The 16,170-nt window shown below is 33.7% G+C and overlaps 1 protein-coding gene across 4 annotated transcripts in view; it reads right to left on the reverse strand.

Moving 5' to 3' along the window:
- The window catches only part of PNPLA8 (patatin like phospholipase domain containing 8), a 39,008-nt gene that overhangs the window by 14,429 nt on the left and 8,409 nt on the right, over positions 1 to 16,170 (reverse strand). For 3 of the 4 annotated variants that reach the window (XM_069462685.1, XM_069462684.1, XM_069462683.1), the window contains exons 2-6: positions 13,048 to 14,195; positions 12,760 to 12,909; positions 5,330 to 5,481; positions 1,359 to 1,453; positions 466 to 637 (exon numbers count right to left, since the gene is read on the reverse strand). In XM_069462685.1, the coding sequence (XP_069318786.1) occupies positions 466 to 637; positions 1,359 to 1,453; positions 5,330 to 5,481; positions 12,760 to 12,909; positions 13,048 to 14,106 (1,628 nt within the window). In that variant the 5' untranslated portion in view covers positions 14,107 to 14,195. The remainder of the gene's footprint in view (positions 1 to 465; positions 638 to 1,358; positions 1,454 to 5,329; positions 5,482 to 12,759; positions 12,910 to 13,047; positions 14,196 to 16,170) is intronic. The other variant, XM_069462686.1, reaches the window with a different exon arrangement.

The following is a 16,170-nucleotide window of genomic DNA, read 5'->3' on the forward strand; positions in this document are numbered from 1 at the left end:
TAAAATGTATTAATACATAGTCTAGAAAAAAACTAGAAGGAAATATATTACAAGGTCTACAGCTCTGAATAACAGGATTGTGGGTGATTTTAAGCTTCTACTTTATGCTTGCATTTTTGACTTTATATAATAATATTTGAAAGAAATTTAAAAATTATTAAATATTTTAGAAGGATGACTTGAGAAAAGATTAATATGTTAAATAAAAACAATAGGATGCAAATATTGTCTGTATACAACATGGTTTCATATTTTTAAAAGAGCAATTGTAACTTTTACATGCAAATCTACATATATGAATCCAAGAAAACAATGACTAGAATATGATTCACCAAAATAGTAACAGCAGCTATCTCTCATTAGTGGGATTAATAATTTAATATTCTTCTTTATATTTTTCAAATTATAATATGTACTTATTACCTATATAATCAGAATATTTTAAAAAGAATAACGATAACTTACTTAAGAATCTTTTCCCATGTTTGACTGTCATAAAATGCATGGCTCCAACTCATTTTGACTGTTCCAACAATGACATTTTGTGAAAATACATCTGATCCTAATTTTCGATACAGTTCCTCACATTCATCCAAGGGCATATGAAACAATCCCAACATGAAAGCTAATATGGCACCTGAAAAAAAGAATCCTGTTTTTATCAGCATTGACACTAGAGCACTTATTAGATCTCCTGAGCCATAGATCTGGCCTAAATTCTAGCTTTGATATTTTCTAGCTACATCACCTGGGACAAATTATTTCACTTCTCAGAGCCCTAATTCTTTCATCTGTAACATGGGAATAATAAGAACAACTAGAATTCTTAAGTCTCTTGTACTGCAATAATACATGTAAAGGGCTTTACCAGGCCTCAGAAATAAATGCTACCCAACAATGATAATGATCATGATGATAATTTAAAAATATGTAAAAATGTGCTATTTTACATTAAATTATATAATATATAAGAAAGATACTGTGGTAGATAATATTCTTTCTAACATTAATAAATTACTTAGTTTTAGTCACAGAATACAGTATATTTGACAACTCACCAATTCATTAAGTAATTATTCCTTCAAGTTAGTCCTAGGAACCAATGTATTATAATTAGAGAAATTAGGTCCTCCTCAGGATGTCCTTTTAAATAGCTTATTTCATATCTGGCTGTAATTGGTAGGACACATTGCCACCTAGTGTGTCTAACTGGTCTAACCCTGAATGAAAGAGAAGAAGGGGAGGAGAAAGATTTGGGGTACAGAGGCAGGGCTGGAGAAGGCGAAGGACCATGATCTTAAACGAAAGTGCTTAATGTTCTTTTCCTTAATGCATCACTTCTATATGATAATAATTACCTGTGCTTACACCACAAATGTAATCAAAGAGCTGATGCACTGGCTTCTGAGTAAGTTCAACTAATTTTCGTAGTGTCTGAAGAGCAACCACACCCCTGTAGAAAAGATTAAAGGCAAAATGAGAATTCCTGTTTCAAGAAAAATTAAGTTATTGAATAAAACTATTCTAAAAATTACTTTTATAATTTATATGCTAACATGAAAACTAATAATATAAATTAGAAACAGTAAAAATTGCTGACCAAATCTTTAGGGTCACTTGAAAATCCAGTATCTAAGTAATGGTAAAAAAACCTGTGTTATGGAAACATATTTTAAAATTTATACTATTATCTCTTTAATTAAGAATACATCTGCCCAAATAAACTCGAGACTGCCAAAAACAAACAAACAAATAAATAAGAATACAAAGATATGCCAATGTAAGATTTTTTTTAAACACTCCAACTGCAGAAAACACTTAAAACCTCCACTCACCAGTTTTGGGGTGCTATACATTGGTTTCTTCTCTTACCAATATAGTTGGTCACCTATGCTTCTATACATTTGTGTTTTCTATATTGCACTACTCAGATTTTTAATCTCCCTTTTATTTATTCATTTTTTAAAACTCTTGATAACCTTAATATAATTCTCTGAATTATGGGTATATTAATTAATGCTGCTTTGTTCATTTCTGGATCCTTGCCAAAGGCAGTAAATAGCTTCATGAAGGAATGTGAAAAGATGAAATAGCCTGGTAGGTGTAGGCCAATTCAGGGTGTGTGTACCATGGGGACAATTTTTAACACAGGGAGAATATACAAAAACAATGAAAAGCTCTATTCCCAATACAAGGTATGGGGCAGGTAAGTACTGGAACACAATGGTAGTAGGCACCAAAAAAATAAAATTTAGAATGTCAAATTTTACCGTGATACTGCTAACAGAAGTAACCAGAAAACACTGTTAAGATTAAAGTAGAAAACCAAAGACACAAGATTTTTTCTTTATGCAACAAATAATGTAAATTTGAGGAAAGGTAAGAAGACAAGATGAAAGAAATACATTATTATTTCAAGGCGAGACATGAAGAATTAAAGATAATGCTGGATAAAATATATTTACCAGTGTGGCTTCAGTTATTTTATAAAAAGTAAAACATGCACATATATATTCACAAAGGAAAAGATTTCAAGAAAATAAATGAAAATATTAAAATGATCTTGGAGTTATGAGCTATGGTTTTTTCTTTCTTTTCTCTTAAGTTTTTCCAATTACTTGTATAATCAAAAAAATATTTTAAAATGTCGTAGTTATAAATTAATTCAGAATGAATTTTAAAATATATACACTTACCAGATTGCTACTACTATATATGCCTAACACTGTACTTACCAGGCTCTCTTATACAAAAGAAATAAAAGAGTTAGGTTCTTTTTCTCGTAAGTCCTCATACCTTACTGCTTTCAACACAAAACCTCCCATTCTGGCTGCTCTCTCATATTCCCTTAAACTAAGGTTTCTCAGTAACAGTACAATTGATAATTCTGGGTCAGACAATTCTTTGTTTTGGGAGAGTGTCCTATGCATTGTAGAATGTTTAGTGACAACTGTCTTCAAACTAGATGTAAATGGTAGTCCCCCCAAAAATGTCTCCAGACACTGTCAAATGTCCTTTAGGGGGCAAAATCACCTCCAGTGGAGAATCACTGATCTAAACTTACCTTAAACCTAACCCACACCTAGATTTTCCCAAATTTCCTCATGCTAATTTCTTCCCTGTATGACACACAAAACTCTTATTCTACCAGATCAAATATTTACTGGTCACAAACATCTTTTTCATCATACCTCTCTCACTTTAAATAAACATTTGAATGTCCTTTGATATTCTTACTTCTTTCAGAACTCTATTTAAATATTACTTCCTTGAAAAGAAATCACGTCATGATTATTCTTTAAAACAGCACTATTATTCTCCAACCCTTTACTTTGCCTTTACTTTTCTTCATAGCTCCATTACTAGCCAATAATATTTTTGTTTTTCTATTCGTTGCCTTTGTCCTCTTCTAGATTGTAAGCACCATGAAGACTTCAATTTTGTCTATTTTGTTTACTCAGTGTCCCCAGAATCTAAATCAGTGCTTACAACATGGTAGGCAATCACTATTTGCTCGTTAGTTGACTCAATGAAAGACATTATCTTTCCCAACTCCCCTGAACTTAACAGCAGAGAAGATTCTTTCTGCTCCTCAGTGAAATGATCCTACTCATTTAACTGCTACTCTCCCTATTTCGCATCAGTTGGAACCAACTCTGTAAACTAGAATGATCTCTCTCATTTATTATCTTTTTATCACATGAATGAAGTATTCCTTCTTAGATTATTTCACTTCCCTAAGAAACATCCACCAAGATCTTCTAAACTTCTAAAACTTTGCTCTCTTCAGTTGGCTTTTCTTTGCCAGCTGAGCATTTCCATATGGATGTATATAATCTTATATTCAACATGTGCACAATAGAACTGTCTTTCCCAACACCAATCACCTCCCCTGTCCCTGCAATCTTGTCCCAGGCACCTACAGGGTTATACTTAGAGTCACCTTGATCTACATGTACTATATCCAGTCTCCCTTTTCCTTCAAAATTTCTTGCATATCTTTCCTTCTTCCTGCTTCCCACTGCCACCATCTGAGATTAGTATTTTATTGTTCTACACCTAAATTATGAAATAGCCTCCTTCTCTCATCTCTCACTCCTTCCTCACACTGATGTCAAAGTGTTAAGAACTTGGGTGAATATAGGACCATGGAATTTAACAAAAAGACATGGTACTACTTGAACATACAGAAGAATGACTGGCAAAGCAGGTACACCAGAGAGCAAAATCAGAGAGGTAAGTTAAAGCTAAGAACAATAGGCAGGGCATATTAGATATTAATACCATGAACTCATAGTATCTTAGATACTATGAATTTAAGAGGTAAGAGTAGATATGGCAGGGAACTAGAACCCAAGCTTGAAAATTTGGGGAAAAAGGTCCAAAGAACCAAGCCAACGAATCTAAGCAACAAGTAGGGAGAAACTAGACAAACCAAGACAGAAGCAGCAGCATGCGTAGATTGCCAGTAGTAAGAATAGAGTTAGATAGTGAAATTATCTCCTTCTGAACAAAGAATGTGTTTATTTCTTATATAGCACCATACCTGGCATCTGCAAGTGAAGACAAAGGGAACCAGGAAGTTATTGATATAGTCTCTTTTCTAACCATCATTTCATCAAGTGACTAGTTGACTGACATAAACAGGTTAGATAAATATAATGAAAAAAAAGCTAAAATTATAAAACATTGTCAAGATTTTAATAGAATAATGGTTGACAAGCTTCTAAACTATCAAAAAGGTCTGAAAAGACCAAACTAAAAATAAATCCTAAATCTAATCAAAATAAAAAGTAATTCAGGTATATGCTAGAGTAGCTCTTAGATTGATAAATTAAGGAAAACAATTTCATGTTATATTTTAAAATTTTGATTTTATAATGATATAATTATATCAAATCAGTTTTCTTAAGTCCCTAAAGCTGAACTGAATTTGTAGTTTTTTTTTTGTTTGTTTGTTTGTTTGTTTGTTTTGAGACAGAGTCTCGCTTTGTTGCCCGGGCTAGAGTGAGTGCCGTGGCGTCAGCCTAGCTCCCAGCAACCTCAGACTCCTGGGCTTAAGCGATCCTACTGCCTCAGCCTCCCGAGTAGCTGGGACTACAGGCATGCGCCACTATACCCAGCTAATTTTTTTCAATATATATTTTAGTTGGCCAGATAATTTCTTTCTATTTTTTAATAGAGACGGGGTCTCGCTCTTGCTCAGGCTGGTCTCGAACACCTGACCTTGAGCGATCCACCCGCCTCGGTCTCCCAGAGTGCTAGGATTACAGGCGTGAGCCACTGCGCCCGGCCTTGTAGTTTTTAAAAATAACTTTTTTAGCCTTACCTTGTTCCTCCACCATCAATTGTAAGGATTCGAATTCCTCTCCCTTTCACGGGATCTACGTAACCAATTAAGGCCAAAATTTCTCTAACTGCAGCCTGAAGAGTTTCATCCTTAATTTGTCTCAGTCGTAATAAATATGGAATAATTCTTTCCTATATTGAGAGAAAAGATACTTTATTGTTTTTGTCAAATCAAGAGTGAAAGGGTATGTTTATTTTTAACCAACACATGTAGACTGTCATATAAAATCAAGGTGCCACTGTTCATTCCTTTCTCATTATTCTTAAATGATCAATTATTAGTTTCTGACATACTGTCTATTAATATCCAGGATATATTTGTCCTAATATCAAGGACAAAAATTAACCTTTATTCAAATATTTCTTTAAAAGGTACAATGCTAAAAAATTAAAGAAGATATAATTTGCTTAACACAAATTTACAGAGTATTAATTGTTATAATAAAAGGTTAACATTATAAATTTCACACAATATTTTGTCCAAATCCTAAAGAGGATAAAACTGCTTCATAATATTAAAAGGAAAAAATAAGCCATCTTGTGTATATTGAACATGGAATACAAGGGGACCTTATAGTGGAATATGAACAAATGATAATTAATAAGTAAAACTGGAGTAGAAGATAAAATCTGACCATTATAATTAAATAATTAGTGTAAGTAAACCTGGGACTTCAAGATTTTAAGCATCCAACTTTCTACTGTTGATCACAGGAAAGAGCTTATTTATTTATTTTTTTCCCCCACTAATCTGATGGGAAGCAAAAACATGCTAGAGCTTAAATCCTAGGGTTCTCTGTCACTCACCAAAGATTCTCTAGCTTCTGTACACAGAGCATCTTATATGGTCAGTACCCCAGGTTTAATGGAATGACTGATGCAGCTATACTTCTGCTGTGTAACCTTCAGTAAATCAAACAATTTTCCAAAGTATCACTAATTTTGTTTATTGTTTATGATCAATCAAGCCTGAAATACTACTGCTCTAAGTTTTTTTTTCAATTTTCTTTCTTCTTTTGCCCTGGCTAGTGTAGCTCCCACTAGAGGAACCCGAACAATCAATGGTGGAGGATGGAAACGCAAATTTTCATTTCTGGTTAGAATGGAACAATCTGTTAGAGATCAATGCTCATGCCAAGAATGAACAGAAAAGCTTGATAAAATATAAGGAAAAACACCATCTGTTTAAAAGCATCAGAGAGCTGCTGAAGCAAAGAGGACAGGAGGGGCTAAGAATCTGGAGAGGGAATAATTACCGGGAAGTGAGTTATGAACTATAGCTTTACTTCTCTTGGGGCATTTGTTGAGTTTGGGAAGAAGTAAAGGGTTAAATAACTGGACTTGGCAACAAGAGGGGCAACAAATGAAGGAGAGAAAACTATCTGATCATTTAGTTTCATGGGTTTGGAGTGAAAAAATGGAAGACCTGAGGGGGCTTCAATCACATTTCTGGTTTTACCTCAAGATGTTTGCTGGATTCTAAGACTATGAGGTGTGGGAGGCTAAAAAAGCTAAGCTGAAGCCTCTGAAAATCAGTGGAATTTTTTGTATTCTTGAGAATTTAGGAACTAAGGGGAGGGTGGTAGTGAATACACCAGGGACTGACAACTGAAAGCCCTGGAGGATTACGCCCTAAAAACAGAGCAAACTAGAGATCTTACCCAAATTGTAACACAGCCTTGACCCAGCTCTGACACTGACTGAATTAAGGTTATTAGTACCCCACTCTATGTGCCAACCAGAGGAACAAATAAACTCTCTGGAAAAAGAAATCATCTAATATAATCTGGATTCTACACAGTATTTTTTTATTTACAATGTCCAGCATCCAGAAAAATTATCATGCCTGTGAAGCCATTACCAAATGACCAAAGACCAAGAGGTGATCCTCAGAATTACCATTAAAAAATGTTAAAATAAAAACAAAATTACCATGCAAAGATATACCTATGAATTAATTTAAGAAACATCCAATGAAAGATGTGCAAGACACCTATATTAAACATTTTTAAAATACTAAGGGAAAATTAAGATGACCCAAATAAATGGAAGAGTATGCCATATTCATAGCTTGGAAGATCAGTATTATAAAGATCCATTTCACCCTAAATTGTTCCATAGATTCAACGCAATGCCAGCATAATTTTCTTCTTTTTTTTATTTTTGATAAACTGATGCTAAAATTTGTATGGAAATATGACATGTCAAGAATAGCCAAGCCATATTAAGAGGAAGAACAAAGCTGAAGGATTTATCCTAGCAGATATCAGGTTTATCATAAAGCTACAAAAATTTAGGCAGTGCAGTATTGGAGCAAGAATAGACAGATACACCAACGGAACAATATATAGTGTCTAGAAACAGCTTCATATATAATCACTTGATTTATGATAAAGTTCTTTTCAATAAATGGTGTCAGGTCAACTGCATAAGTATATAAAAAATGGTCCTACCTCATACAACCAAATCTTCTGGATGAATAGTAGATGTAAGTGTGAAAAGTACAGCAAAATTTTAGAAGAAAATACAGGAAAATATCTCTATGACCTTGGGACAGGCAAAGATTTTTTAAACAGGACATAAAATACTTATAAATTGGACTAAATTAAAATTAAGAATATCTGCTCACCAAAAAAACACCAAAAAGAGTGAAAAGGTAAGCCACAAAGTGGGAGAATATTTGCAAGACATATATATGTATACACATACACACATATACATATATACGCACACACAGGCACACATACATATATGACAAGAGACTTATAGCCATTACATATAAAAAAAAATTACACAAATCAGTAAGAAATGCAATGGAAAAACAGGCAAGACCTGGAATAAGTACTTCACAAAGGAAGTATGCAAATAGCCAATAAACACTGAAAAAGATGCTAAACTTCATAGATAGATACCAGAGAAATAAAAAATAAAAACCACAATATCACTTAACACCCAACAAAAGTGCTAATAAAAGATAAAAAATAAAATAAACTGTTGGAGAGGAAGTAGAACAACCAGATGGTACACACAATTCTGATAAAAGTAAAAATTGGTATAAGCACTATGCAATACCACTTGGCAGTACCTAACAGAGATGAAAATATGCACTCTGTGACCTGCAATACGTAAGAGGTATATACTCCAAAGAAATGAAGACATATGTTTTCCAAAAGATATATCCCAGAAGCACTACTAAATATTGCCAAACTGTAAACTATCCAAATGTCTAGCAGTAGAATGCATGTTCTACAGCTATACCAAACTATGTAGAAGGTTCTCAAAAACATAATGTAGAGTGAAAAAAAAAACCCAGACATAAAAAAGCACATGCTGTATCACTCCATTTATATAACATGCAAAAAAGGCACAACTAACCTATGCTGCTAGAGTTCAGAAAAATTGGTCAAGCTTTTTGGGAATAGTGTTTAGAGTGCTGGTAACATTATTTTTCTCATTCTGGGTAGTAGTTATATAAATGTGCCCCATTTGTGAAAAATCATGGAGCTATATCCATATGATTTGTACACTTTTCTATATATTTCTATAAAAAGTTAAAAATAAAAAAGGATACATGAATTGGGTTGAAGAGGCCCCTACTAGTCAAAGTTGTGACAAATTCAGCATTTAAAAAAAAGATTATAGAAACACATTTAACTTATGAAAAAACATGAGTCCATAATCCAAATTTTTTAAAAAGTGAGTTCTCACACCTTTAGTTCCCAAGAGAGTTGGTTGTTAAAAAGAGCCTGATACCTCCCCTATCACTCTCTAGCTGCCTCTCTTCTCATGTGATCTATGCACAGATGGCTCACCTTTGCCTTTCACCACGAGTGGAAGCAGCCTGATGTCCTCATCAGATGCAGATGCCCAATCTAGAACTTTTCAGACATCAGAATTGTGAGCTAATAAACTTCTTTTTTTTTTATGAATTACCCAGCCTTAGGTATTCCTTTATAGCAACACAAAAGAGACTAAGACATGGTTGATGGGATAATGGTTCTAGCATAACTATCCAATCAAAAGCATATTGTCATCACTCTAATCCAGTGGTCACCCTTAGCATTACTAATAGTTGCTCAACCAATTATTATGTGTGTCCTGATATGGGGCATTATGAGGCACATGACATTACCTACAATGTACTCTAATGAGAAAATATTTAACTCAATCAGTCATGCCTTTATATATAAATTCCAGCATACAAGAAACAAAAAGGAAAGAGGAACACAACAAATAACACCAATATGAAGGAAACTAGGTAAATCCAGAAAGTGAGTCATTCTGCAAGTTAACCAGCCCTTTCTGTTCAGTTGGTCAGTTCTGAAGGTGGGGGTGAAAAAGGACTATGTTATAAGTGACTTGGAGAAATAATCAGATGCAATGTGTGGTCTAAACTGAACCCTCATTTGGGTCCAATCAGTTATATAAAGAACATTTTTGAGCTGTGTAAATAGATGAAAATTTACTGATACAGATGGTTGCACATTGTAAGCTCAAAAAACAGGTTATAAAACAGTATATATAGAATGAGTTTATTTTGGTATATATTATATGCATAAAACAATTTCTGGAGGATTACTGTGGCAGACATCACTAATGTTCACCAATACCCAGTCTGCAACTCCTCCTAAGCACACAGAAGTCTATACTTCTCAGGCCCAAGCAATTGACCAGGTATTTATCTACAAGTAGATAAATTTATCTATAGTCTACAAGTAGAAGAAACCTGTGGCACCTTCTGCTGGAATACTCTTATGCTGCTACAGAAATCATGGAGAGAACTTCGACTGAGATACAGGTAATAAGATCGAAGTAGCCACCACATGGAGGTTCTCTGAGCTGGTGAGTCACCTAAACCCAGGGCCAACTTTGCAAGAGTGAGAAATAAATTTCTGTTTTGTTAGGCCACTGATATTTTGGTGTTGTAATATTAGAGTTTAACTCAGCTTACTAATACAGATAAACTCTAATATATTACCATGATAATCTCAGGGCAGTAGCAACATACTATTTATATTTTTATTTTCTGATTTTTCTTTCCTTTTTTTCTAATTTTCTACAATGTCCATGTGCTGCCCTTGCTCTTTTTAAACAATTAAAGGTTATTTTTTAAATTTAAAAATGTAGTGAAAGGAGACCACCTTCATCACCAACAATGAAAAAATTATATAACACAATTCCCTAGATGTGGCTGCCACAAATGTAGCACACAAAATAAATGTATACAAAATAGGCAGCTAGGGTTTTTCTTTTTATGGTATTAGGTTTGAAAGATGATTTCCTAGATTTGGCTACCATAAATATGGTACATACATAAAAAAGTAAAATTCATATCAAAGTTCTATAACATAAAATTATAGCATTTTTAAAAAGCTCAATTCTTGATAATAATGAAAAGCTTCACGAGAGTGTACATGATGACATATATTAAGCAATATATCCACATCATTGTTTTTGAGATGCTTATTTAAGGGAAGGGCAACAACTTTCTTCAGACTATCTCAATTTTTATTTATAATTGATCTGAATACATTAACATATTTCTATCATATTTCTTGTTGGTATTGAAGAGTCCTTAGATTTGGGATAGTTATGTAAGATAAGAGTCCTCAAAGTTTTAATTAGCAAGACTATTCATGATAAACTAAAAGTGAAAACTATCCAGAAATCCATCAATAGCACAATGAATAAACTGTGATACATTCACACCGTGAAATATAAAGACAATTAGAATGAATGATTTACAGCTACCCATAACAATGTAAATGATTCCCATCAACATGTTGAATGAAAGAAGCCAATCACACAAGTGTTCACGTAACAGAAAAGTGGGCTAAACTAACCTGTGATTACCTTTTTGGGAGATTGTGACTAAACAGGGCACAAAAGAGACTTCTGAGGCACTGGTTATGTCCTGTTTCTTCATCTCAGTGCTAACTACATGGATGCGCTCAGTTTGTAACTGAACTTTATGCTTACAGATATATCTGTATTATACTTCAGTGTTTTCTAAAAGTTCTTTAAAATATGTGCTATGATCTGAATGTTGGCATCCCCTCTAAAATTCATATGTTGAAATATAGTACCCAAAGCAATAATATTAATGCAATAATATTAAAAGGTGAGGGGTGAGGCCTTTCAGGGAGTAATTAAGCCCTGAGGGCTCTGCCTCATAAATAGTACTAGAATGCCCTTGTAACAGATGTTGAAGGAGCTGCCTATCCCCTTCTGCCATGTGAGTATGCCGCAAGATGCCATCTATCAGGAACAGAACTCTCACCAGACATCAAATCTGCTGGTGCCTTGATCTTGGACTCCTAGCCTCCAGAACTGTGAGGAATAAATTCTGTTGTATATAAATTGCCCAGGCTAAGGTATTTTGTTATAGCACCGGAATGGACTAAGATAGTATATAATTCTATTTTAGATGTCTGCTTTCAGTATATCACTAAAATGTGAAATATACTTAAAAGTGTATGTGTATTTGGAAAATTTATCTTTTAGGTAAGGGATTATATAAATAGAAAAGACAATTCCAAATTTTAGAAACATGAATTACTAAAACTTGTCTATTATAACCTATGTATTATATAATATAAAACTAAGGAAGGGTACATTATTCAAAGATGTAGATAATTTCTCAGCAAAGTGATTATCAAAAAGTTGGATAATTGTGAACTAAGTTAACATAATTTTCTGAAGGGCAAGCTAAAACCAAGTACTAGTCGATTTCTAATGAAATTTTAGCAATATCTATCACTGTATGATATTTTCAAATTGTTCATTAAATATTACAAGTAATCTTAACAGTAGAGATATAAAGAGACTCGACCACATTCGTCCTATTCTTCAGCATTTCTCTGAAAACAGTCTATTCAAATCAGTCTAAATTATCTTCACTATCTTATAATTGAAAAAACTAAGGCAAAGAAAAGCTAATTGTTCTACTTAATATGATTACCAATTCAATTATCAATAAGGTTAAAATTTTTAGACTTTCAAATATGAAAGGATCATGAAATAAGAACTAGCAAGAATTTACATATGAATTATGTCTCCTGTCTTAAGAGTAATTACATAGTATAAATATCTCATTGTATTTTTAAAAACATGGCTGGCAGCTGTTAGGCAATTCAGCTAATATACTGATATTTATCTTCTATATTATAAAGGTTTACTATCAAAGGACAAATATTAATACTAATAGCATAATTTGCATTACAGAATAAAATGGATTCCTTAGCATAATGTATATCATAAACAGGGCAATTACTAAACATATATCACATGTATAATAAAAACCACAAAAAATTTAAATAAAAAAATGAAAGGCTTTCGCTTCTCCATTTTAGAAAGTTTATTAGTATTTTTGTTCCAAGACAAACCCAGATTAAATAAGTTAGAAATTACCTTGACAGCCACTCCTTTTCCTTCAGGAAATTCTAGAAGATGAAAAGTCAATTCTTCAACCCTAGTAATGCAGAGCTTTGGGTCAGCTGTTCTTCTTAATGCCTGAACTAATGCCCGGGTTCTGTTATCAATACTCACTCTTGCAATAATCTGCAAAGACATATTAAATATATATGATTAAAATATGAAACCACTCTAAATAACAGTTAAAATTCCTTAACTTTTATGGAAAGTTACAACTTTGAGAAAAGTTAATACAACTTAAACCTACAATGAATAACAACTTGCCTTTTCTCGCTGAAGAGATAAACGCTTTTTCTCCTCTGCATTTTTGTCTTTGCTGATAGCCTGCTCAGTTTTAGCAGGTTCTTCCTGTTCTTCTGACTGACTCTTGGAATCATATTTTAATTTGGGGACAAGTCCACCAATATAACCACCTACTAAAGCTTGCACACCTTCGGTGGGACGAGAAAGAAAGTTAGCAATACTTTGTTTAGTAGACACTGGAAGAACCTCAGGTACCCCACTGGGACTTGCAGGCTTGTCCGCAGAATCTAGAGAAGATTCTGAGCCTGGCTTGTCAGTCAAGATGCCAGGATCTGGAGAACTTGATTTCCCTTCTTCAACATTTTTACCTTCAAGTTCTGATTTGTCCAGGAAATGTTTATTTTCCTTTTTTTGAGACATTTTTTCCTCACGTTTGAAATATGAATTAATATGATTTGATAAAAAGTAGAATGATTCTCCAAATTTTGTGGTTATAGAATTCGTGTAATGAAAAAGACTTTGTTTACCTGTATCTTCTTCTTTATCTATAACATGACTTTTCTCTTCTGGAAGAAGACTCTTTTCTGTTGATTTATCACTATATTTTTTCAGAGATTTGATGGCTTGTTTAATGTTTTTCTGTTTTAACCAGCCACTATCTGTTACTTTTCTTAATATTCCAGAAATTGGCTTAAATTGAGCTAAACGTGAAATCATTTCATTCTGATTGCCAAAAATAGCCTTTGAAACAGAGTTCAAAGTACTTTTAATACGGGACATACGAATGCTCACTTTCGTAAGTCCCTTAGGAGCAGAAGTGCTAAGTTTCAAAATTCCAATATGTAAATCATGGTTGCTTGGAGAGTAACAGTGCTTACTGCAAGAATGTGCTTGACTTTTGGTCCATTTACATCTTATTTTGCTTGTATGAAAACCTCTTTGTAGACTGTTATGACTTATCCTCCAGTAATGTTTAGATGCAAACAAGAAATGCAGTTGCTTGCTTCTCTGCTTCCCACAAAGACTTCTTGCATTACTAAGGAGATAAATATATATATCTACAGTCAAATTAATAGACATAACTTAAAAATCATCTATTTTCTATATGACATTCTCTCATTTCATTCCTGAATGCTTCATTTAAGAAATTCCATAATTCATGGTCTTACCTGAAATGGCAAGGAAAAAAAATTAAAATTCAAGTTAAAATTGAAACATGGTATAATGCAAAACACATGACTATTTGAACTAAACTCAGTAAATTATCCCAAAAAAGGGCATAATAATATATTTTCATCATGGCTGATATAGATTTCATTTTTAAGGTGATAAAAAATAATTGACAGTTGAAAGCATTCCTCCTTAGAACTGGAACCAGACCAGGTTGCCCACTGTCATCACTTCTTTTCAGCATAGTGCTGGAAGTCCTAGCCAGAGCAATCAGGCAAGAGAAGGAAATCAAGGGCATCCAAATGGGGAAAGAAGAGATCAAACTATTGCTCTTTACTGATGATATGATCTTATATCTAGAAAACTCTATTTTGCCAGGAGACTCCTACAATTGATAAATAAATTCAGCAAAGTCTCAGGTTACAAAATCAATGTACACAAATCAATAGCATTCCTATACACCAACAGTCAAGCTGAGAATCAAATCAAAGACTCAATACCTTTCACAATAGCAACACAGAAAATAAAATACCTACTAATATATTTAACCAAGGAAGTGAAAGACTTCTACAAGTAGAACTATGAAACGATGAGGAAGGAAATCACAGAAGATGTAAACAAATGGAAAAACATATCATGCTCATGGATCGGCAGAATCAACATTGTTAAAATGTCTATACTACCCAAAGTGATTTACAGATTCAATGTGATCCCCATTAAAATACCAACATCATTTTTTGCAGATCTAGAAAAAATAATTCTATGCTTCATATGGAATCAGAAAAGACCCCATAGCAAAAGCAATCCTAAGCAAAAAGATCAAATTGGGAGGCATCAAGCCATACTATAAACTTTAAGATACACCTCCAAGGCTATAGTAACCAAAACAGCATGGTACTGGCATGAGAACAGAGATATAGACCAATGGATCACAACAGAGAACCCAGATATACAACCATCCTCACATGGCCATGTGATCTTTGACAAAGCAAACAAAAATACACACTGGGGGAAAAAAATCCCTATTCAATAAATGGTTCCAGGAAAACTGGATAGCCACACATAGGCGACTGAAATAGGATCTGCATCTCTCACCACTCACAAAAATTAATTCACGATAGAAACAGACTTAAACCTGAGGCATGACACTATAAGGATTCCAGAAGAAAATGTTAGAAAAACTCTTATAGACTTTGGCCTAGGCAAAGAATTTATGAAGTCCTCAAAGGCAATCACAGTAACAACAAAAATAAATAAATGGGACCTGACTAAATTAAAAAGCTTCTGCACAGACAAGGAAACAATCCACAGAGCAAATAGACAACCTACAGAATGGGAGAAAATATCTGCATGCCATACATCCAACAAAGGGCTAATAATCAGAATTTACAAAGAACTCAAGCAAATCAGCAAGGAAAAAAAAAAAAGCAAACCACCCCATTAAAAAGTGGACAAAAGACCGGAACAGAAGCTTTTCAAAAGAAGATAGACTAATGGACAACAAACATATAAAAAAAATGGTCAACATCTCTCACATCAGAGAAATGCAAATCAAAACCACAATGAGATACCACCTAACTCCAGTGAGAATGGCTTATTATCAAAAAGTCTCAAAACAACAGATGCTTCTATAGCAGGGGGAGGAGAACTGAAATACACCAGGGTGTACTGTTGTTCTTCGCAAGGTCTGCCCTCAGGAGAAACTATTAGTAGTTAACCAGAAACTAACCTGCTGGGGTTTTTTCAGAGCCTAATTGACCTGGAAAAAGGGAAATACTCAATTCTGGCCCACTGTAGCTACCCTGTCCCAACTAGGGTGGGGAAAAAACTAAGAAGCACTTGTGAAGTTCACAGTCCAGAGGCACAGGCTCACTAAAAGACTGAGACCTAATCATAGAACTAGAGAAAGCTTTTCTTCCCCTCATACCTTACCACCATATTACTAAACGTCTATTAACAGCGTTTCTTTTTACC

Source organism: Eulemur rufifrons, chromosome 29 (genome assembly GCF_041146395.1).
Source record: "Eulemur rufifrons isolate Redbay chromosome 29, OSU_ERuf_1, whole genome shotgun sequence".
In the NCBI taxonomy this organism is placed as follows: Eukaryota; Metazoa; Chordata; class Mammalia; order Primates; family Lemuridae; genus Eulemur; species Eulemur rufifrons.